A 25,275-nucleotide genomic window follows, 5' to 3' on the forward strand; every position below is an offset into this window, starting at 1 on the left:
TATATATATATATATATATATATATATATATACAGTAGATTTTCTAATGCTTGTGACCACTAGCAGGACTATGTTATACACTGACCACTGAATTTGACAATAATGCAGTGATGATAATCTCGGACATGTGAGAAAACCTACATAATTTAAACTATCACTTCTATATCAGTGCTTACTAAATAACTGTGATATTGACATAATCCTTCTTTACGGAAAGATAACGTTCGCTTCCGGTTTGTAGAACGTTATAATAACGTTGTTCTAACGTTAACTTATTTAATTACTTTTAAGTACAAAAGCCAGACAAATTACTTGAGATATATCATCTGGTCGATGTCTTGAGGTGTGGCAACTACAGTCTACAGTAGTACGGCTTTACTGAATGTAAATTTTGTTGAAGTGCTCTAGGCTGACGATACACTGGGCAACTTTTTGAGCAGTCTGCTTGTGCACTTTTCAACTGACAATGACTAACAAATATCTATCCGGATAGTTAGTCTCACTTTGCTCAGGAAGTCGCCAAGTGCACCTTCGTCTCTAAACGCCGCATCCACTAGATGGCAGACAAGGTCTTCCGTTAGTGTACCTGTAAACCATGCGTCGAAAACATTTTCGTCAGGCGTCCTTTGATGCGAGCAAACGCGTTGAAGCGCTCGTGCCTCACGAGGACGCGCTTTATCCGGGGGGCCGGGGCGGGGCTTCGAGCAGCGGCGCTGACGTCACGCGCGCTGACGTCACCGCAGGGCGAGTCCAGAATGCAGCGCAAGGGGAAGAATTGCGGAGACCACCGAGTATCAAAACACCGATCCGCGTACCGCCTCAAGAACCATGGAGCGCATCGGTGACTGAAACCGTAAGTGACGCCTGCCGCCTTTTTGAAAGCTGGCGATGCGTGCCGCCCCGCCGGTAGCGTGCAGTTCAGCGCTCGGAAGGGGGAAAGGGGAATCGGTTTTCTTTTGGCGAGCGCACAGAAGGTGAGACGGTGTGAGAAAGGACGTGCGAGCGATCGGGTGTGTTTACGGATGTTTTTCTCGCGCTGTTAGTGCTGTTACGAGGAGGACGCGGTCGTCAGTGCGGTCGTCATCGCGCGCTGTATTTCGTCATAAGTGCATTAACCCCGTCGAGATGTTGTGATGCTGCGGTCGCTGCAGGATGCTCCCGTAATATCTCTGGAGGTAAAGAACACACCGTCTGCCGACATTATAAACAATGCGTCTCGAACACACAGAGACGAAAAGCCAGACTTTAGGAAAAAACGCATGTCGCTTTCTTCTGTCCTTTCAGACGAAACGCCTGTAACAAAACACACCGTCTCTGTGGCTACATCCCGTTACTGGGCGAACAACTCCCTTCAGCAGTCAGACGTCTTTTTAATAAACTTATCAGCAAGTCTGTTTAAATCAAAAACAATTATGAGTCAGTCTGAGCTGTTAGTGCTCAATAAATCTGGCTAGAGGTCTGTAAACAGTGGCACTTTATTAAAAGTGATGAATGACATCTGTTGTTTTAATGTGTTGATGTAAAGTCAGGAAATTCTTGCATTCATTCCACCTTTTAAGTAGGCTATCCATGAAAATATTTTAAAGGAACACTGCGCTTTTATTTGGAAATAGGCTCATTCACCAACCCCCTCCTCCCCTCAGAGTTAATAAATTGAGTTTCGCCGTTTTCCAGTCCATTCGGCCGATCTCTGGGTCTGTCGATGGCACTTTTAGCATAGCTTAGCATAGATCATTGAATCCAATTAGACCAGTAGCATCATGTTAAAAAATGACCAAAGAGTTTCGATATATTCCCTATTTAATATTCTATTCATGTCCCAAGACATCGCTCGGACATTCACTATTGTGAATTTTATATACTACGCTGTTCAGATACAGTTTTACTGCGTACTACTTCATAAAAAAGTACGCACTTTCGGATGCAGGCAATGTTTACGTTGATGCCCAGGCCAGGTTTATTTGTCAGACCTGGGCATCAACCCAAGTCCGACGTGGTACGTCGCAATCAAAATAATAAAAAGATGCAAAGCTGTCCCCTTTTCATGCGAGTCGGCTTATTATCAGCAAATTGGCTGCAATTGTTACTCTAGAAGTTGTTCTTTGCAGGAGTGCTTTATCTAGCGTGAGCAGCTCTTGTTGTTAAATGTATGAAAGGTTCGCTCTTTAATATTCTAATCAGTACCTGGATTAATGGCACTCTTGAGCACTAATTATACGACAGTTCACCGAAGTAGAGTTACTAGTGCGAAAGATTAATTTATGTTAGAACTAACCAGTGGGTCTGAAAACTAATAATAATAAAAAAAGAAATGAAGTTAATGGGAATGGTTGTATTTTTCATTGTCTTGTAAACAATAATGAAAAGCCCGGAGCTTTGTTTCTATTCCCTCAGAGCATTTGTCATGATATAAACCAAACAGACATGTAGGCTAATAGTTTATTCCGCCGTCTATTCAACACTACTGTACTCGCTGGCCTTTACAAAGAAAACTAATGATTTTTTTCATTGTCTGAACAGTGTCACAAACGTGCTTCGTGGATTTTTATATTGCGAGACTGATGCTGCCAATGACAAGTGCTTTACTGTCGTGCCAGTTCATGCACGAAACACAAATACAGCACATATGTTACTCTATGTCTTCTGTGCAAGTCTGCCCTTCTTGACTTGTTACGACGTCTTCATACCATTCAGCTGTCTGTCATGGACAACAACAACACATATTTTTTAAAAAAGACATTGGCTGCTCGTTTATAGGGGAAGAAGACTTTGCTCAACAGGGAAGAAATTATGTAAGGTCTAGAAATGAAGGGAGTGCATGGATAATCCTGTTCGCACCGAGGCAGTGACTCATCGTTAAAAGAAAATGGCTGTTCATTAGGATTATAATTGCTTTAATTACAGTTGAAATGAATCCAATCGAAACAGAGATTAAACAGCAAAAACCCTTTTTTCTTTTTTCTGTGTTTACAGAGCAGGTTCTGTTCATATTTTTGAGACCCCGCTTCCGTGAATTTATTGGACAGACGTAAAGCCAAAAATGAGTACTGTCAATATTTACTCGTGTCACTCTCCGTTGCACTTATTTGGACTGCCATGTCACGCTTGCTCATTGCACACATGAAAGACGTTTGACAGTGATGTCAAACGTGACCCAAAGGCTTGGGAGACTGTGTTTAATTTTCAGATTTGAATTTGAATCCGTTTACAGACTTATGCATGTGTCATACGAGCTACTTTAATGCTGGGGCTTGATTTTTATTTTTTTTGACGAAGAGTTCTATTTTAAAGCTGCATATAGGTTTTTATTGACAGATATTTAGATACTCAAATAATTTAAATTTTTGGATGAACTATTTGTATTAAAGATGGCCTTTTAATTCATATAAAGACGTTGTCCTGATAGCTTTATGTATATGAAAGTTGAGTTCATAAGAAATGCATCCATTCTTTTGTCACAATATAAATGTTTTTACTGTAACTTTTTATTCATTTACAGCATCTTTGGTGGAAAAAAAGCTTTCCTTACCAGGAAAAAAATCGTACCCTCTGCAAACTTTTGAATAGAAGTGTATTCATGGAATAGTTTATTTATACACAGGCCCACATAAAGAGCTCTTCATGCAGAAACGCTGTGAAGCATGGACTCATTTACTCTGTGTGTTTGGCATGCACATAAGATCTCTCATAAATAGAAACTCACTTTTTGGTTTATTATCGTAACTTATAATTTCTTTTACAAATACACAAACTTCTGCAGAATTCTGACCAAATGTTAGCAGGCCTCAAGATTCATCTCACTTTAATCTGTGTTTAGACATGAAAGCGTTACATAAAATTCCCTCATTGATTGTACCACCTCCTCCGTAATATTGCCCGCCTCTGTTCCTCTTTTAGTTTCAGAGATGCTCGAGTGTTGTCCATGCCGTAATTCACTTAGATCTCGTCTACTTGATTTCCCTGACAAATAGTTTCAAAGGATATAATACCTCCAAAACTCTTTTGGTTCCATTTCTAGTTTCCTGTCTTGTGTTTCGAATAGAAGAAACATTAAAAACATTAGAGATAGATAGACTCTATTGTCCCGAATGGTACATCTGTCCACGAGACTGTAAAGTGTCCCATTGGATAATTTGAGTTTAAAAATGCGCTTATGAGCAGGATGCATGTTGCGTCAAGCCTGCACCGAATAAAACATCTGCATTGCATAGAATGAATGAAACGTCTACATTAGGACCCAGGAAGCAGCGCCTCAACAGAGCTCTGAACGTGCAGGCCCGCAGCATGAGTACACAGCTGAGGTAACGGCTAAACGGCCTCTGCTCACTGCCAGTCCCAGAAAGCCCAGCCGAAGAGAAAGTCGCTCGCACTTCCTGATTAAGCAAAAGGTCAGGATGTGGTTGTGAGAGACTGAGAACTGACAGTTTAGAGTGACACTGCAGCGGCGGGCTTGTCAGGGTCCGTATGCCCACGGGTTGTTGTGATTCGACCACGACCCATTATTTACAAAAATAGCTGTTTTCCAAACAGGAAATATGTGTGCATGGTTTGAGCGGAGTTATTTGTGGAAAACCGCGCAGAAGACAAATAAGAAAGGCAAATATTGCTCTTCAAACAGTGATCGTGTCACATCATATAGTAGTTGTAAACAGGAGCCGTCCTTTGTCCCAGTGTGCTGTGATGAGCTGGACATAAATGACTCTCCCCTCATTACAGCGGAGCTGTCTAGAATGAAAGTGTGTGACATAAGCTTTCACCTCATGTACACCTGTCTTTTTCTCACACGCCGCACAATTTTCACAAACTGTGTGAAATTAATATTTACCGTTTGTTTATTCAGAAGCTTTTTACTCCCCTGCTCACAAAGGCAGCATTTATTTAACCAGGAACACAGTAAAGCGGTAATATTATACAAAATATGACTACATTTGAACTGTTTTCTATTTTCAAAATGTAAATTATTCCATTGAAGACAAAGGTGTATTTTAAGCTTTGAAATCTCATCTCCAATCTTTGATTGAATCGAAAGCTCAGAAGAACAGCATTTATTATGATAGAAATATTTTCTATCATAAGTGTCTTTACTGTCACTTTTTTTTCCTTTTTTTTTTTATCTGACCTAAACCTTTTGAAAAGTAGTGTATTTTTAGAGAGATATGTTAAAGTCTAATTCAAGCAGGCCTTTACACAACACCGGTTTACAGCTAAACTTTTTTAATTTTGTGTGTTTTGGCACACAATGAAAAATGAAAACAGCATTTATTATGCCTGAAAGTGCTAAGTTTTGTAAACGTGTTTCAAAGTGTACGTGTTCCAACATGATACCATTATTGTCTAGGTGTAAACTACAAATAAGTGACTCTACGGGTACACATAATTACGTGTACAGTCTATATATGCGCTTCATGGCGTGTGTTTTTTTTTTTATTTATAAAATGATTATCCCATCTACTGGCCTGGCATGCACAAAACAATGTTTTCAGTCATTTTCACAGCTCTGTGTTATCATTGCCATCTGTATGCAAAACTTTTTTGAAAACTCAAAAGAAAAAAGGTACACTGAATCGTCTCATCATTTATATGCGCTCGTCACAATCCTAACATTATAATAAGAATAGCAAAAGTCTGTTCATCATATCACAATGGATTCTGTTGAATGAAAGGATGCATAATTGTTCAGTAATTTTCTTGTTCATGAATTCTACGACAGCAAGAAAGGTTCACAGCTGATTGGTCTGTGAACGTTATAATGTTCAGCTTCAGGTTGGTGCAAGACATCTCTGGTCGTGTCTGGTGGTGCTTTGACCTGTGCACCGTTTTCAGGTACTCTACAGTTTCAGGTGCATCTCAATTAAATAGAATGTTGTGGAAAAGTTCTTTTGTTTCAGTAATTCAACTCAAATTGTGAAACTCATGTGTTAAATAAATTCAGTGCACGCAGACTGAAGTAAGTCTTGGAAGAGTGGAAAAAAAAAAGTGTGAAAGAAAAAGATGCACAACCGACCGAGAGAACCGCAGCCTTGTGAGGATGGCCAAGCAATTTGTTGAGTGAACTTCACAAGGAAGGGACTGAGGCTGGGATCAAGGCATCAAGAGCCACCAAACACAGACGTGTCAAAGAATTTGGCTACAGTTGTAGTATTCCTCTTGTTAAGCCACTCCTGAACCACAGACAACATAAGAGGTGTCTTACCTTGGCTAAGGAGAACTGGACTGTTGCACAGTGGTCCAAAGTCCTCTTTTCAGACGAGAGCAAGTTTTGTATTTCATTTTGAAACCAAGGTCCTAGAGCAGGGGTGTCAAACTCAGTTCCCGGTGGAGATGCAACCCTAATTAAACACACCTGATCCAGCTAATCAAGTACTTCAGACATGCATAGTATATGTGTTTTAGCAGGGTTGAATCTAAACTCTGCAGGGCTCCGGCCCTCCAGGAATTGAGTTGTACACCCCTGTCCTAGAGTCTGAAGAAAGGGTGGAGAAGCTCACAGCCCGAGTTGCTTGAAGTGCAGTGTTAAGTTTCCTTTTGATTTGCGGTGCAATATCATCTGCTAGTGTTGGTGCATTGTGTTTTTTGAAAACCAACGTCACCACACCCCTTTACCAAGAAACTCTGCAGCACTTCATGCTTCTTTCTGCTGACCAGCTTTTTGAAGATGCTGATTTAAATTTCCAGCAGGATTTGGCAGCTGTCCACACTGCCAAAGGTTAAATGACCGTGGTGTTGGTGTGCTTGACTGGCCAGCAAACTCACTGGACCTGAACCCCATAGAAAACCTATGAGGTATTGTCAAGAGAAAAATGAAAAACAAAGAGACCAAAAAAATGCAGATGAGCTGGAGGCCACTGTCAAACTGAGCTGCCACGCCAAACTGAGGCAGCAATTACAGCAAAAGGTGCCCAAGTATTCAATACATGTACAGTAAATGAGATTACTTTCCAGATGGCCAACAATTCACTAAAAATACTCTTTTTTTTTGGTCTTACAAAGTTTCTAATTTGTCTAATTTGAGCCAAAATCATCACAATTAAAAAAACCAAAGACCACTTCAGTCTGTGTGCATTGACTTTTTTTAATACACAAGTTTCACAATTTGAGTTGAATTACTGAAATAAATCAACTTTTCCACAACAATCTAATTTATTGAGATGGACCTGTAGTTCCTTTTAAATCGGTCTTGTTTGTGACTTCTCTCAAAATTCATCTCTGTTTTTACACAAAGAGCTCTGAGGCATGACTTCTTTGAAGCAGTGTTGGTTGTAACTTCCACTTCCTGATTATTGAACCAGCAGTGCTTACTATAGGGCAACCAGACACTTTTATTTTCAGATCTGACTTTCAGCAAAAATAAAGGCACCTTTTGCCTGGGCTCTTACTTATTACTAAAACATAAAGTGGCTGTGTTTGTTGGAATTAATTCTTTTTCTCACTCTATAGGCATGTACTTCATATACTGGAGGAAATATTTAACGCATGCATTCACACAGCATATAGTTCTCCATCATAACTTAGCCGGTAAAAATAGGTTATGGTCACGCAATGGTTTTTTCATTTTGGTTAAAATCATGTGACGGGCAAACAGTAAGTCAGGAGCAGGTGAGACACTTTTGACCAAAATCTGCATTTTAGGTTATTGAGACCTTATATAGACATTAATAACTTTTTATAGTGTCCAATATATATATATATATATATATATATATATATATATATATATATATATATATATATATATATATATATATATATATATATATAGTCAATTGTTTGTGTCTCTCATCAATGTCTTAAAATGACAATTTGTGTAGCAGTGCTGAGAAATAAATACAAAAAAAATTAGTTGTTTATAATTTGGATATATGAATAAATAAAAATAAAAGCCATTCAAAAGTTCTTATATTATATAAAATATATAAAAATATTTATTTACAATTTTTTAAATTAAAAAAAGGCTGCATTTAGTTCCTTAATATTTTTTTTGTAAAACTGTGAGATTTTTTTCCCCAGGATTCAGTCGTGAATAGAAAAAAACTATTTGAAATGTATTTGTAATATTGTAAATATCTTTCTTTAATAGAAAAATTCTAATGTCTAATACTAATATCAGAATGTTTATGCATAACGTATGTATAGCCCCAAAACATCACAACGTTTAAACACATTTATTGTAGTAGAAAATCATCCCTATTTTCATTCCTCATTCCATAAGTCTGTCTGATGTCACAATATGAGTGGAAGAAGCAGCTTGTATCTGTTAAATGTGTTTGTTTTTCCTGTGAGTGATTCAGTTGAGTGACTACAGCGAGTTCCTTGAAGTGAGAGACGATTTAATTAACATCAATATATCACCATAGTCATTTTCTTATATATATATATATATATATATATATATATATATATATATATATATATATATATATATATACATATATCCAAATTCTCCTGATCGAATGCATTTGGCATGAAGACATTTCGTTTAAATCATAATCAAATGCAAGTCTGAACGAGGTCTGTGAGAAATCATTTCAGGGACTGGTGGTTAATAACCGTGAAATGTCAAGGCTAATGTGAGCGTAGTAATGTTCAAACCTTCTGCTAGAGTTTATGGAGGTCTTTAACGGCAGGCGGGAGATGAGTATTCTGATGATGGCCATTTCTATTCTTGATTGCAGTGAACACATTGTGATGAATTCATAACGTTTGTTGTGATGGTGGACTGTATCAGGCAGATGGATGGCTGGTGGGTTGCTGGTTGTGTTTGCTGGAACCTGAGTCAGAATCAGCCGTCCACCCCTTCAGACCCAGACTGCTGCCCACTACCTGCTGCTTTGCTTGCCACAGCCAAAAACCTTCCATCCGCCACGGATTTAGCGTATTTGCATCCTGCTCATTCACCCCGACTCATTCAATCCCAGCATACTTTACTGTTTGGCTGTAGTGCAGCCAAACACTCAGAATGGGAAGTTGCATCACGGAAATTGCTGAAGTTCAGCGTAATTTATTGTACTAATTTTGCGTGCATACGTTATTTGCATAATTGGCTTTAAGGAACTATACTAAAATTACACAGAGAGAGCAAATAAACGACCCTGTAACTGGTCCTGTTTCGTAGTGAATTAGCAGACATGAAAGACATGCAACCGTATTTTAGTCTCTGCTTTAATAACGGTTTTGGTTATAGATATAAATGTGACCACAAGCTAAAAATATATACATATATCTATGTGTCAGTGTGTGCTATGGTGTGCAAAAAAATGCTATGTCACACCTTAGGACACATTCCAATTTTATTTTAACTATATAGACAGACAGACAGACAGACAGACAGACAGACAGATAGATAGATAGATAGATAGATAGATAGATAGATAGATAGATTCTATTATGAAATGATAAGTGTTTAGATCAGGCAATTCTAATCAATTTTAGTTGAATTAGAATTTATGTCAGTGGCACACAGAATTTTTTTTTCATTTTTATGATTTGTGATTAGTTATATGATCCATGATTTTTATAGAAAAATATGATTTGCTTAAAAACAGTAATATTGTGAAAAATAGATGTTTTCTGATCGCTATTTTAAAACTTTTTATACCATCATTTATACCTATAACGCAAAGCTACATTTTCAGCAGCCAAAACATTTCTTCTTATTATTAATTGTTTTAATGTAGGTTTCAGAACATTTGATCCATTTCAATGATAGTAAGATTAAATGAATCAAAAGTAAACACATTTTAATGTTAAAAAATGATTTTTTTTAAACTATATTAATTATTATAGGTATTGTGATTCCCAGAAGAATAATATGCTTGAAAACGTTTCTCAACATTGATAATAATAATAATAATATTCTCACATGATTGTATTCTGTCATATATGACGTTTGGTGTCGTTTGAGGCATGCAGCTCCTTCATTTAGCTATGTCTATATAAAATGTCAGCCTGAAGTTGCGTGTTATTGAAAATCTTTGTTAGCATCCTGTTTGTGAAACATTTCCTCTAAGTCATGAATTATACAGCTATAAACATAAAACAGTTATCTGGCACTGACTCTGATTGCAGCTCTGTCGTTGTGTTCAATTATAAATGTCCTCATATGAAACCGAATAAATAATGCAAAGACATATAGTGGTAGAGATCAAGCACGAGTCTCATTCTTTGGTTGTCTGAGGTTAACAGCTTCGGGGTCCGCTGGTTCTTCAGCCTCCAGGCACATGGTGACGCAAATCTTGACTCATGCTTTTTGTCCCTTTTCTCTCCTGCTTTTAGAGTTCTAACTTGGAGACTGAAAAAAAACCTGTATTAGTGGAAAACCTTTGCCGGCAACATAAAGTGGGAGCGTAAGAGTTAGTTGCATTGGTGACTGAAGTAACTGGAGCCAAGATGGCGGGAAGAGAGCGCAGTCCACGCCACAGGCCATGGTCTGTCTACCGAGCAAACACGTTTGATTTGTCCTCAGAGATGATGGGGTTGGCACTAACAGGTATTATTATTATTACCATTACCTTAATGAAGTGGGGATTTACTATGCTTTTAACTTTTTCTTATTTAACTCAAGGTTATTCAATGTTCAGATTTTAATTGAGATTTAATTTTAAAGGAATATCCATTCAAAAGATGTCAGTTTGTATATATAACTTCTTAACTGAATGCTTCTATTTCAGCTCAGCTTTTGGAGTCTCTAAGGTAGTGATATTAGGCTCAACTGGTGGACTCCGAATCCAGACATAATAAATAAATACCAAACACCAAAGGTTATATCAAGCGCATGGAGGTCAGCTCTAGAGCCGCTTGGGTGCCGTGATAAGAGCAGAGAGCGGCGTGCTGCATGTGCACAGACAGGGGAAACTGTCATGAGTGAAAACCGCCGCATTTTCAAAAATTAGGAAGTTGACGTTCCTTAAAAAGTTTTATATGGCACAAGAAAGTCTTAAATATGGTTTCAGGAGGTCTTAAATGTGGGGACCGAAAGACAAGGCTATTCATTTAATAAATATGAGCGCTGTACGTTTCAAAGTCTGTCTCTTGGGTTTGTGTGCTGTCATGCTGAAAGAGATCCCTGCTGGAAGAGGATGGTTTTCCATTTTCAAACGGCCTGAACGTCTGCTGTTGTCAAAAGACCAGTGTGAAAATCGAGCCAGGTTTTTAAGTACAAAACACACAGACTTACAGATTGACCTCAACTGGATTGTTCATTACTGGACGTCAAGTCATTTCAGTTGAAGACTTCTAAGTTAGATGTATATGTATTATCACAAAAATATATATACTATAATTATTAATAGATTCACATTTCTCCAATGTCAGTTTTATATATATATTTATTTGTGTGAAAACAGTGTGGGGATATTTTTAGATTATGAGTTTAATAGCAAAATGGAACTTATTTCTAATCAGTAGTGGAAATATATAAATAATTTGTATATTTCAGTTTGTATAAATCAATAATTTACTTATCATTTATGCTTTAATTTGTGTTATGACTCATCAAATTTCTCTGCTCTGTGACTTAGATATAAGTTTCTCTTTCTGTCATATAAATGTAACATCCTGTGAGACGTGGAGGCAGTTCTTTAAATAAGATTTTAGCTAGATTACTCCTCTAAGACTACACATCTCAACATTTAATGAGCATTACCAAGACAGTGAACATTAAAATTATATCATTTGCTAAGATCTAATAAAAGGATGTGTTTTTTTGCGTGTGTTTAGGAAACAGTCAGGATCCTGATGAGCCGGTGCTTGAGTTCAGTCTGGGTGAGTATCAGCAGTCATAAAGTCATCAAGCTCTTGTCTGGAATACAAAACCACCAAAGCTGATATCAGCTTCTCAGTCATGATATGTGTGTATCAGAGCTGAGTCTTCACTTCATATTCTTCCTCCTTTTTAAGCTACCAGCATTAACAGCATACAGCTTGTTGTATCTGTGAAGGAAATAAACGGTCCTCTTAGCTCACATGCAATGAATATTTATACAACCTATCTATGAGCTCTTGAAGTGGTTTTGGGAGTTCCAGACAAGAGGTTAAAATGCATGCAAGGTCAAAAAACGATTTCATTTCCTTATAACATGCATTTATTTGTTTACCTTATTTGTTCAACGACTCCCAAACGATTCATTTAACGCTACATTTTTTCAAACGGCTCCAATGATTGGTTTAAAGCTGTTTTTTGAGCTTTCAATGCTCCAAAAGCGACACCTTGTGGCAAAGAATGAATTTTCATTTTCGTTTAGACCAACTTGAAAAGACCGACAAGTGGGGAGTTAATATGCTAATACTTCATGTTGACATCAACATGAAACGGCTTAGGACTAATTTTAAAACAGACTTGTTTCAGTGATTCAGAGTCTGATCTTTCTTTTGAGACACAATAACTTTATACGCACTGCACTTTCATATTTAAAACTTTCCACTGCATTGAAAGGTCATTTTAAAAACCCATAATAAGGGCACTTTCCAATGCACTTACCTGACTTTAGCTGTACTCTTTGGCTGTTATACATATATATTTTTTTCCATGATGAAAGGTTGATGGCAGCTATCCTCCTAGGGTTATTTGACAGTTGTTTGTATGGCACTGTACATCACAAGAAACCTTTTAGATGGTTGAAGGACACTTTTTTCCTGAATTGTTGTCCTTTTTTCCCAGCCTGCAGTGAGCTGGTCACTCCGTCACTGGACCGTAAGCCCAGTAGTTTTGTAGCAGTGAGCTGCACCACCCCTCCGCAGGCGTTCTGGACCAAACATGCGCAGACTGAAATTATAGAGGTGAGGATAAAGTACCTCGATACTACCAGGGTTTGGAAAATGTCTAACTATGTAGCACGGGCCTCGAAACCTGCTCAATTTTGCATATTAAGGAGAATTTATTGCAGGAATTTCCCTTTTTTTCCTAGGGCACCAGTAATCCAATCTTCTTGAGCAGCATTGCCTTCTTCCAGGACTCTCTGATTACCCAGCACACTCAAATCAAACTGTCTGTCTACGATGTGAAGGACCGCTCGCAGGGAACTGTAAGACAGAAACCGCTATTCTTAACCCACTGCACTGTTTTGCACAGCCTCATAAACTCTCCGTTTTATTAGATGTACCTGCTCGGTTCGGCTATATTTACAGTGAAGGAGCTGCTTCAGGACAAACACCACAGGCTACACCTCACTCTGCGGTATGCGAGATAAATATAGGTCCAAACCGATCCCCTAATCCCGTAGCACAACATTAGCACAGAGTTTCTTAGGAATTGCACCAAATGTAGTCTTACACCTATTTGTGGGCATTTTGTCTGGCTCAGATCAGCAGAGAGCGAGCGGATGGGTAACATCACCATCATCGCATGGCAGATAGAGGAGAGGAGAGACCAGCGAGCTCCTCTGGCACGGTCAGACACGGTTAATGGCAGGGTGAGTGCTTCGCTCTTCACGCGGTACATCAGCGGTCGACTCATTTGAGGTTTGGCCACTGCCCAAAACTAATATTTAAAAAATACTGACGACTGATATAATTATAAATATCCATTGACAAAGCCATTGCTATTTTAGTATCAATTATAGTGTCTTATAAAGTGTATTAGTATCATCGTATAATATTTTAGTATTAATTAAAAAAATGTTTTTTTTTATCTTATAGAATTAATTTTAATGTTATTTTGTTGAGTTTTGTTAAGTTCAAATGACTAATCGTGATTAAACACATTCAAAATAAAGTATGATATGTTGATGTTTGTTCATGTTAGTTAATTCAGTGACTAATGTTAAAATATCGAATCTTATTGTAAAATATGTCTACATAGTTTATATTTTTCTCTATCATTTTTATTAGTTTTGGTTTTAGTAATTTTAGTTCTTCATCTTAAACGAAATAAAACTAAACAACTGTATTTATATGAAATTTTATTATTTCAATTAATGAATGTTTTCTAATGGTTTTATTTTTAGCTATCGGTTGTAGTCCATGATAACAACGCTGACTTTCAGTTTGTATTTTAAGAGAGAACTAGCACTTCTGCTAAAGAGATAAGAGTCTTATTTGCACAACTGCATCTATTTAAATCTCGGTCACAAAGAACATGACAGTCTTCTGTATAATTGTTCTCATGGTTCTCACAGATGGTATTACCTGTTGATGAAAGTTTGACCGAATCCATGGGAGTTAAAGCAAAATCAGCGTCCCTATGTAAAGACCCTCTTTTAAAGGCAGGTGAGTGTCTGCCATAAATCTGGAAGAAGCTGTTTATTTCTGATGAGCCCCTCATGACTAAACCAATGGTCTGTAGCCTTCACTTCCTGCTGTGAAGACTCAAGCTGTGAAAGAGGTTCTGAAAACCGTTTCTACTCTGCAGCCATTAAAACACAAATAGTGGTTATTTGCAGACTGTTGAATATTCTGACTGAATAGATAAGTCCTGTGACTAGCTTATCATTTTCAGAAGAGTAAAATAGTGATTTGTGGCAACAAATGAAGAGTTTCAAGTCTTTTTAAGTTTAGGTTTGGTGGTGAAGCCATTTGCACCCAAAACATTTACTTATTGATAGTTTTCACGTGATGTTACACCCTTACAGGAATGTTCTCCTGGAGGGCAAAACAAAGCTGCGCTCCACTGGCCGCCGGTTAGTTTTTTACGCAGTAATGTAGTAAAACGCAGATACTAAAACGTGAAATTCGTGGTCTAAATATTTGCGTGTTGAACCAGATGAAAAATTGCCAAGCTTGTGCTGCAGTTCTGTGTTTTGCCCTCCAGGTCTTTGAACTATGTATCAGGAATTATTTGTTTAAATCATTTATTAATCTTAATTAGTTACAAACGAATGCTTCAGTAAATACAATCTCAGAAATAAAGCTACAAAAGCGGTCACTGGGCGGTACATTTTCAAAAGGTACATGCTTGTACCTAAAGGGTCCGTTTTGGTAGCTTAAAAGGTACATATTAGCACTTAAAGTGTTCGTATTCGAACCAAATAGGTACAAAAGGTACCGCACCAGTGACAGCTTTTGTACCTTTATTTCTGTGGCCAGTAAAATGCAGCTGATGTTCTTTTCCGTGCCTCTCACTACTGCACTAGCCTATTGATTGATTGATTGATTGATTGACGCAGTGTTTGGAGGCACTATTTCACGGATGTACCGGTTCCCCACGACTGATGGAAACCACCTGCGTGTCCTGGAGCAGATGGCAGAGAGTGTGCTCTCCCTGCACATACCAAGACAGTTCGTCAAACTACTGCTGGAGGAAGATGCTGCCAGGTAAATAAAGTTCACCGGCAGACTCTTTTGAAAGGGGGCACGCAGAAAATCTCAATTTCTTTGCAAGATACAATAAAAACATACATCGAATACATTTAAAATACTGAGTTTTGCAGCACACTGCATTTTGACAATTATGAAATTACACTGATTTGTAAGATTCTGACTAGCAGGACACTATGAATTCCTGTAAGATTCGGTTCCACTGTTGCACCTTTGTGTCTGAACGCAGGGTGTGTGAGTTAGAAGAGCTGGGGGAGTTGTCCCCCTGCTGGGAGAATCTGAGAAGACAGATCATCACTCAGTACCAGACTATCATCCTCACCTATCAGGAGACTCTCAGTAATTTACATGAATACAAGGGTAAGTGCGGCGGCGCCTGCTCAGCCAGAACGAGGAAGTGAGAACACCAAAATTAAAAGTGATTTCAACGCTGTATTTACCCGATTCTTCTTCACCGATCAGGTCCCTCCTTCAAATCTAGCACTCTGAAAGGAGAGAAAAAACTGGAGTTCATACCTACAAACCTCCACGTCCAAAGGATGAGAGTGCAGGGCGAGACCGGCTATGGTGAGACACCCGCGGTCCACATTTGCATTTCAGGGTATTGAAGTTCTTTAGTATTCTGTCGTAATGAGTTGGTAACGTATATCTCTGAACAGATCGCACATACGACGTGGTGACCACAGGGGCCCCTGCGGCACATTATCAGGGCTTCAAGGGCAGTGGGTTGAAGAAACTCATTCAGAAATTTGAGGAAGCCAAAAAGCAGTAAGACTTTTCATTAATAAATTGGTGACCGATATGAATCAAAGTTTCTTGGCTTTTCTAATTCTTTTTTTTCTTTTTTATCTTTTTTGTTTATTATTGTGTTATGCTTGTAGCCATAGGTATGAAAGCTTTTTTTGCTGCAAAATAAAAGAAATATTAGGATATTTGGTAACACTATTTTAAGGTGTTCTTTGTTACGTGTTACATGTACTTACTATTAAAATAACAATGAATTATGCATAATTACATGCAAGTAACTCTAAACCAAACCCTAATCCTAACCCTAACTATATAGTAAGTAGATGTAGATAATTAATATTTATAGTAATGCAGTACTTAAATGTATAATTACACCGTAACAAGGACACCTTAAAATAAAGTGTAACCTTTTTTTCTCAAAATCTGAATTTCGATCTCAGAATTGCGATTCCACCACAGACTAAAAAAGTTTTTATCTCACAATTCAGATTTTTCTTAGCACATGCATCATTTAAGTTGACAATTTTGACTTTTTTTAGAATTTAGAAACAAACGTCAGAGTTGTGGGATATAAACTCGCAGTTACAAGAAATTAAATCTGAATTGGGGGACATCAACTTGCAATCGTGACTTTTTTTCCTCACTAATTGCGAGTCCAGCTCTAAGGAGGAAAAAGACTGATATGTTCGCAGAATCCATGTCTCACAATTCTGATTCAATAACTGTCAATTGCGAGTTTATATTACGAAATGGAATTTGTGAAAACAAATTGTGAGATAAAAAAAGTTATTAAAAAAGCATTTTATTTTTACTCAGTGGTGGAAACGGGCTTCCATAATGAATTCAAAATCATATTATAATGGCAAGGGAAGAAATCAGAAGTGTGAAATTTAAGCTCGATTTGAATTCTCTGACAGAGGAAATGTTCCAGAGCAGAACTTTTTTTTCCATACATGAATATTTTATTTCACATTTATCTCACGACTGCGATTGTAATGAGTTGACTTTATGTTGTTTGCTTTCTGATCAGTTCAAGTGAGAGTGAAGGGTAAGTTTCAGGGTTGTTGGCCGTTTTTTCATATTCATGCGTGGCGGTGTTTCATCCTGTTTGTGACCGGTCGGCGTCGAGTCCTTTCCTTTGCTTTCATTAAATGTGACGGGTTTTTCTTGTTTTCGCCAACATTTGTGTTTTTAAAGATGATGTATTTGCACAGAACCGCTCTCCCACTCCATCCAGTTGTGTGCACTTGGCATCTGTGTATGTTTTCTGTGTGTGCTTGTATACGACACCATCTCATTCGCAGTTTAGTCACAGCCGAACAACTGATAGCAAATGGGGAATTGGAGAGTATGCTGCTGTTTTTGTTTTTAATGATGTGTCCTGTTTCAGTGCCGGGGAATCGGCTCCACCTTCTATGCGGTACCAGCCACAGGATGTGATGAAAGCTAAAGAAATCATTTCCCATATCAACACTCTGAAGACACAGGTCAGCTACTACACTGAGCGGCTCTCACGCGCGGCCAAAGAGCGCTCGACCAATGCGCTGGAGAGGACCCTAGCTATCCTCACGGACAAGGTGAGAGGATTTGCACGAACCATTTACAGTCTGTTCACTGACCATCTAATTCATATTTGATAGAAAACTGGCAAGAGCTGGCTGAAATCCACAGTCTGGCTTTGCACGGCTTAACAAGCGCGCACTGTATAACTATAAGAGGTTTTCTTAAGACGCAGAAAGAGAGCTATAGATTTTTCATAGTTTATGTCTGAAATAACTTTAAAATGTATTAGCGTTCAAAAGAAAAGAAAGCACAAATTCTAAACTAATTCTGCTCTATTGTTTTGTACGACCATTCATTCATTTTCATTAATTTAAAAATACAAAATGTATTTTAATAAAATTATTTAGTTGGATTCTTATAAATGTAATTATATTGTTTAAAAGATTACATGTTTTTTATTTTATCTCTATTTCATTTTTTATTATTAAATGTTGTCAAAGCAAATTCATCTGGATAATGTCAGGTAACTTTGATAGAATAAAGGTACATACATTTCTATCAAAGTTATCAGATATTATTCAGATGAATTTGGCTGAATGGCGGTCAGCTGTTAAATTTAAGTACACAGTTAGATAATACTACTTTAGGTCAACCAATTACCAAGTATTTATGACCATTAATCACAGTTTTGTAAATATTTTATTGAATTCCAGTATTATTTCTTTATTCATTTACGTTATTTGTTTTGGAAAGTCATAGAAATGCTATTTTATATAGGATTACAGTATATTTATCCGAGATTCCATTTACCATTTACCGTTTAAAACTGCTTCTGAGAACCCCAGGAGCGTGAATATGCTTTAGTAACGAAAACTATTATAAGGTGTCTCTCATGCACGACAGATCTATCGAGTGAAAGCTGTTGAGGACCACTTAATGAGTAAGTGCCATCTCTGTGTCTCTCTCTCAGACGCGGCAGCTGGTGACAGTGTGTGACAGTAAGCTGCTGACTACAGCTATCCAGGCACTGAGTGCTGCACGCCCAGAGTTCATTGCCTCCAGAGGCTCTCCGTCCGCCCATGACACTGAACGTGTGGTCCTGAGGAACGACCAGGGCTCTCCGCAGGCCAAATGGAGCGGGAAAGGGAACAGAGCGTCTGTCAACTTAAACTGGCAGGAGGAGGAGTGGGTAAGATTCGGAGGCCGACATTATTGTCGTCTCGTTCATTTACCTAGAAGCTGATATGCTTCCGTTTCCTCTTCAGGAAAAGATCTGGCTCAATGTGGATAAGAGTCTGGAGTGTGTGATCCGCTGCGTGGACAGGCTGCTGACGAGAGAGCGCTCTCAGAGCGACAGCAGTGAAGACGTCTTCCTGTCAGACCAGCAAGCTGACACCAGCAAGAGAGGTAGCCAGGGCAATGCCTTCTGGATCAACCCTGGTGACGGTCGCTCCACCCCCCTGACCTCATCACACCCTCTTTCAGCTCAGTCCTCTTCACCCTTACCCAACCCTGCATGCCAATCCAGTTCTAACACTCGCTCCTGTAGGTTCTGTTTTGATTCCTCTTAGAACCTTGGAATTCTTTCACTTTTACATCCTCTTCTAGTGGCACAAGTGATAATTCTGCACACCATTCGTGTGCCACATTTCCTCTTGATATCTTTTAACTATCGTGGAGTCCTTTTTGAAAAAGAATTGTTTTAGCTTGCTTTTAAAACGAGTGCTTGGTACGGTCATAAAATACTTTAACCACATACATATATACATATAAATATATATATATATACATATATATATATATATATATATATATATATATATATATATATATATATATATATATATATATATATATATATATATATATATATATATATATATATATATATATATATATATACACACACACACACACACACATACATATATATATATATATATATATATATATATATATATATACCCACTTGAAGTGCCAATTATTATGGGTTATGAAAGCTTCATATTTTGGTTTAGGTATAGTTTCCCTATAATATGCTTTTTTTTTTCAAACCCCTCCAGTGATTGGTCAATTTCATGAAAGTTGCTGTTTGGATACTTCAATGCATGTTTACTGCAGTTGAATGAAAATATATTGTAGTTTAAATTTATATTGCACTCTACTTCATTAGTAGTGAATTATCCGTTAGTCCAGGTTTTTAAAAATACACTTTAAAGATTAGAAGTACGCTACAAGTGCACGTTCTATACAGTCTTTTTCACAAGGGTTTTCATTGGCAGACACTCTGAGGATAAAGACTTGAATGTTTTTGATATGCAACAAACCAGAAACGGTTTATAAAAGTTATTGGTATTGGCACGGTTGTCTTTAACAACACTTGTTCTCTCTCTGCCTGGCTTTAGATGGCAGTCCCAGTGTTGAAGGCTCCTCTCCTGGTAAGCCTCTCAGTGCAAACCCTTTGTACCAGCTGTAGCCATATTTGTGTGCTGTCCAGTTTTCTGAATGTTCCTGACATTAGCTCTCTGTGTCTACGCTCTAGGTGAATGGAGTGAAGCTCTGTATCCTCTCCTGACCACTCTGAACGAGTGTGTAGCGATGATGAGCGACAAAGCCAAAAAGTCCATGGTTTTTCTCCTGATGCAAGACAGCGCTCCCACCATCGCCATGAGTTTATCGCTGCAGTACCGCAGAGATGTGGTTTTCTGTCAGACAGTTAGTACAGACTATTCAAAGAGATAAACGGCATCATTTAAATGCCAATCAGTCCTAACCAGGCCCACATAGAATGTGCTCTGTGGACTGTTTCAGTGATTTCCACAGAAATTAGAAACGGTTTTGCGCTTATAAAATTCTGTGTTTCCCATCACCCATTACATTACATTTGTTAAACATTTCAGCTATTTTGATATTGTGTTTAACCACCAATAAGGGTATAGCTGAACATTTTACAATGTTTTAAATTGATTTCAATAAAAATAACAAAAATGAAAATCACTCTGTAAAGAAAAATATTTTCTGATATACTTCAAATATATTTTCAAATTTACAAATAAATAGTGCTAAAAAGTACATTGCTAATATACACGATCGCATTTACATTAATATATTTGAAGTGATTCTCATTTGTTTTTTATGTTCAGTATTTGTTATATTTCCTCAAGCTAAAATGTTAGCATAGGGGTTTAAAGAGATTGTCAAAATGTTGTGTTCTTCATATTGAAAATGGTTACAGAGTACTCTACAAAACACTTTAATAATGCAATTTCCCTAGCTGATTGTAAATAAAAATTTCATATCCGTTCTAACAATATACATATTTCTCTGCAGCTGACGTCCCTGATCTGTGGGTTTGTGATAAAGCTGAGGAACTGTCTAAGCGACGGCGGCTTCCTCAGACAGCTCCACACTATCGGCTTACTGGTCCAGTTTGAGGGGCTTCTGAGCACCTACGGTAAACATGCCAACACATTTCACTTCGGCTTGCACTTAGACTTATCTGAATGTGAACTCTGAGCTCCTCTATCTTCTTAAAGGGGAGGAACTCGCCATGTTGGAAGACATGAGTGTAGGCGTCATGGACCTCCGGAACGTCACCTTTAAAGTGACCCAGGCCACCTCCAGCTTCAGCCCGGACATGCTGCCTGTCATCACGGGCAACAGAGACGGGTTCAACGTGCGCGTTCCTTTACCGGCGGTGATGTTTGATGCGTTACCGCGGGAGATCCAAAACGGGATGCTGCTGCGAGTGCAACCGGTGTTATTCAATGTAGGAATCAACGAGCAACAAACTCTGGCGGAAAAGTAAGCGTATGAATTAAATACACTTTCTGTTTCTTTGTATGGACTGATTTAATCACACTGGCTCTCATTTGCGAATGACTGCGTGGATCATCAGTATTTATATGCACAGGAAAACGTGGTTATACTTTATTTTAAGGTGTCCCTGTCGCAGAGTAATTATACATTTAAGCACTGAGAATTATTAATGAACTAATATGTACTTATTATATGGTTAGGGCTAGGATTAGGGTTCGGCTTGCATGTACTTATGCATAATTTATTTATATACACATGTGTAAAGTAAAGTGTTAAAATAAAGCGTTACCAAAAAACTAATGTTAGTGAAGAGTATTATAAATGAATTGCATGGTTTCATTATAGGAACCTCACAGCTTGATCTTTAACACAGCTTTTCTTACTTTCATTGTATAAAATTAAATATATTAATACATTTAAACATATATATGCAAGCGTTTTATTATAATGCATCACAAGGAGTATGTGATTTAAGCTTTTATGCTTTTCTGTGTAGAATATGATTTTTTTTAATTTATCACCCTTTAGGTTTGGAGACACGTCGCTGCAGGAAGTAGTGAATATGGAGAGTCTAACTCGCCTTACCTCCTATTACGAACAATTTAAGGAAGTGCTTCCTGAAGACTGTGAGTCCTAAGCCCTGTCCTACACTGCGCGTGAAAGAAAGTTTGATGCTTCACGTCAGTCCTAACCAGTTCAGTGTCTCCATCCATAGGTCTGCCCCGCTCTCGCAGTCAGAACTGTGTGCCTGAGCTACTCAAGTTCCTCGGTCAAAATGTGACTGCCAGGAAGAGCAAGAATGTGGACATCCTGTTGCAGGCAGCAGAGGTACAGTGATCTAACACTGTTATTATTCTCTCTTGAATCTATACTGTAACATAGGAAAACTGAGTTTGTTATTTCCGCATGCTCCGAGACTTTGAATGCACCTTACCAGGATGATGTGTTTCCCGCTTGTCGTGTCAGATATGTCGGCGTCTGAACGGTGTGCGTGTGACCAGCTGCAAGAGCGCGAAGGATCGTACGGCCATGTCGGTGACCCTGGAGCAGTGCCATATCCTCCAGCAAGAGCACTGCATGGCCCCGCAGGTCTTCACGCAGGCTTTGGACTGTATGAGGAGGTGAGAGGACAGTTTAGCGTTAGGGATCGTGTTCTCACATGATCACACCAAAGACATGTGACGATAAAGCAGGGTTTCGGCACATCGTGAGCAGTCGTATTTCAAAATTTCACAATATTAGGCCCTAAAATGTCATGAATCAAAGTCTTTAAGTCATGAAGTCGTAGCGTTAAAAGTCACCTGCACTGCAAAAAAAAAGAGATTATCTTGCACAGTATTTTTTGTTTGTTAATTTTCCAGTACGATACAGGACGTAAAATCAAAAATACATTGACATGAGATACAAAATATTTAATAATGTGATTCGTGACGATACACTGATGTCCTAAGATGATTGGTTTGTGCAAGAAACTGAGTTTTTGGGTGAACTATGCCTTTAAGATTTCTTATAAAACACGTCTTCGTATGTCATCTTGCTTCTCAAATAATGTATTATGATTTATGAATCGTTGGGCATTTGTATTAGAAAACAAGACTAAAGTACAGGGAAAGAACGTCACGCTTTTCAGTGGAATCAAAAGTTATTTCTCCTTTTATGTAAAACGAAAGAAGAAGTTCTGCTGGAAGTTGTATTTTCCAAACTAGAAGTGTTGCTATTACAAGACGTACACATCTAGAGATTATATTGTCTCATTGTGTTCCATCTAATTCATTTTTTTAGAACAGCGTGTAATGATAATAGCACAGAAGAATTAAATCACTTCCAGAATATTTAACGAATGATAAAAACAGCCATTCAGAATAAACTACAACACATGCTTTTAATAACAAAAAGAATGTTAACCTTCGTTAGTGTGGACACTGATATGGTTACAGTTCTAATTATTGTTTTTGATGCCAGTTATAATTATTGTTTTTGGCCTTCTCTCTATCGCTCTGTTCCACAGCGAGGGCTGCAGGCGAGAAAACACCATGAAAAACGTAGGCAGCCGCAAATACGCTTTCAACTCCCTCCAGCTCAAGACTTTCCCCAGACAGTACCGACCACCAGAGGGCACCTTCGGGAAAGTGGAAACTTGAACCGAAAGCAGTCCGCCGTTCTGGCCTGCCGCGACTAGAACTGCATGTTTCTCCTCGTTCGCTTTTACTTAAACACCACATATCCGAAGGAAAGTTTCATTATGCACAGTCATGCCGAAATACGCTCTGGTTATCATCCGGACGACTATCTTAAGTTTTCTACATCCCCAACCTCGGTGAAGAAAGGAGATAGGGAAAGAAAGTCACTGAAGATAAATAAGTTGCTCGGTTGTATATTGCACTGAAAGCAGGTAAGACGGCCTAACTCAAAAAAAAAAGACATTGATGATTTCATTCATCAGAAAATTTCCCAAACAGTCCTAAAGCATCTAATTCATTCCATCTATGTTTAGTTAATAAGTACATTTTTCAATACTTTCCAGCGCCGCACTTGGTGTTTGTACTAAAATACATAGGACAAATAAGTCCAGAACCGTCAGCGCCGAAGCAGAGCTGCGTTTTATCATCCATTAGATTGTATTTAAAGTTCAGTAGGTTAAAGGTGATCGTGTATGTGCTGTGATATAGTAGATGATTTGTTCGTAAGTCATCCAGTTTTAAGATTTGTGAGGAAAAGTCGAGCTGTTAAGTTAAAGAATCCACGCACCTCGGTGTTCACCCTCACTTCATTTAAAGTATACACGATACTAGCTGCCTTAAGAGAGTCCACCGTTGGTTAAGATGCATACGTAGATATTTCTAATCTGTGTATGACTATTTGTGATGTGGCAGATTATGCTTTATTTATTTACAGTAAGACTCTCTCTTTACGAAAGCGTTAGTGCTTTAATGCGGGCCTTTACCCTCCTGACTGTGCGTTGTACGGGTCGTAGAGTTTAAGAGGACGAGCTTCCTCATACCGTTGCCAAGCACAGCTAGTCTCTGTACAGCGAGCATACCGTGTGAATATACATTCTTTGTAAGGAAACGTGCGAGAAGACACTATTATGTTCATTGACTGTTTGTATGTTTTCACAGTTCGGTGTTTCTTTGTAGGACATTTATATTGGTTGGTATGACTATCGGTACTGATCTAACAAGGAGCACTGCTGCAACTGGTCCTGAAATGTGAAGAATATTTCCTGCAGTCTTTTGTTTTTGTAAAGCAGAGGGATGCATTTAGACTATTTATTATACTGTAATAGTTGAATACTGAAAATCATGATAGGCGTCGCATCGTAAACGATTAAGACTGTTTCCACGTGTAATGATCAGAATTAATCTCTGCACAAATAAATGCACAAATCGACCGAATTTCTGGTTTATATATTGCAGTTGAACAACTGAAAGCTTGTATTTGCAACCTGGGAGACGAGCATGGGTCTTAACCTCTGCTGAAATCATTATTATTATTATTATTATTATTTTAAAATTCTTTAAAAAAAAAAAACAGATGCACTGCATGGAAGGTAGGCTACAATTGTTATTTAAGTTTACACTTAATTTTAATAAATGTACGTGTAATTATTTTACCACTTGGTAAAAATCATTCTATTTTAATTTTTCATGTAAGAGTTTATCCTCTATTGTAAGTGCTAAAGCACTGCTATGTTGTAAGAGCATGCTGCCCTATTGATCTTACAGTGTCTGATTTTATTTTTTAATGTATATTCAAATACTTTGCTGTACAAAATGCCTCTCTTCCCTCCAGACATACAGCTTTAAAATTAAAATCACATACCAGATTAAACGTGCAGCTTCTCTGTTGCTTTGTTCATTCACATAAATACAGGAATATATATATATATATGGGTGGTTAATGTATTCATATATATCCTGTATATATAACATATGTAACATTGAAGTTTTTTAGATC

General features: G+C 38.0%; 1 protein-coding gene across 4 annotated transcripts; it reads left to right on the forward strand.

The window, feature by feature from the left end:
• Nucleotides 1-46: 46 nt before the first annotated feature.
• Nucleotides 47-25,149, forward strand: inpp4aa (inositol polyphosphate-4-phosphatase type I Aa). 4 transcript variants are annotated; one of them, XM_043248355.1, is made up of 24 exons: nt 47-853; nt 10,273-10,486; nt 11,716-11,760; nt 12,656-12,774; nt 12,903-13,019; nt 13,092-13,171; nt 13,298-13,406; nt 14,112-14,202; nt 15,099-15,246; nt 15,479-15,609; nt 15,712-15,816; nt 15,909-16,017; nt 17,027-17,044; nt 17,387-17,573; nt 18,470-18,688; nt 18,765-19,044; nt 19,905-19,937; nt 20,042-20,214; nt 20,830-20,953; nt 21,036-21,303; nt 21,847-21,944; nt 22,034-22,146; nt 22,285-22,439; nt 23,327-25,149. In XM_043248355.1, the coding sequence occupies exons 2-24, from the start codon at nt 10,387-10,389 to the stop codon at nt 23,457-23,459; spliced, it is 2,955 nt and encodes a 984-aa protein (XP_043104290.1). In that variant the 5' UTR covers nt 47-853; nt 10,273-10,386; the 3' UTR covers nt 23,460-25,149. The 4 variants fall into 4 exon arrangements, with proteins under 4 accessions (XP_043104290.1, XP_043104291.1, XP_043104292.1 ...); XM_043248357.1 differs by having other exon boundaries at nt 49-853; nt 18,765-18,906; XM_043248356.1 differs by lacking the exon at nt 17,027-17,044.
• Nucleotides 25,150-25,275: the final 126 nt, after the last annotated feature.

This window comes from Puntigrus tetrazona, chromosome 9 (assembly GCF_018831695.1).
Source record: "Puntigrus tetrazona isolate hp1 chromosome 9, ASM1883169v1, whole genome shotgun sequence".
Lineage (NCBI taxonomy): Eukaryota > Metazoa > Chordata > Actinopteri > Cypriniformes > Cyprinidae > Puntigrus > Puntigrus tetrazona.

What these genes read in the sequence shown, in the direction of transcription:
- inpp4aa (XM_043248355.1), top strand. Translation starts at nt 10,387, where the DNA reads ATGGCGGGAAGAGAGCGCAGTCCACGCCACAGGCCATGGTCTGTCTAC. An exon ending in GGTGCTTGAGTTCAGTCTGG is followed by an intron (nt 11,761 to 12,655) that starts GTGAGTATCAGC and finishes CTTTTTTCCCAG; the next exon opens with CCTGCAGTGAGCTGGTCACT. An exon ending in CAACAAACTCTGGCGGAAAA is followed by an intron (nt 21,304 to 21,846) that starts GTAAGCGTATGA and finishes ATCACCCTTTAG; the next exon opens with GTTTGGAGACACGTCGCTGC.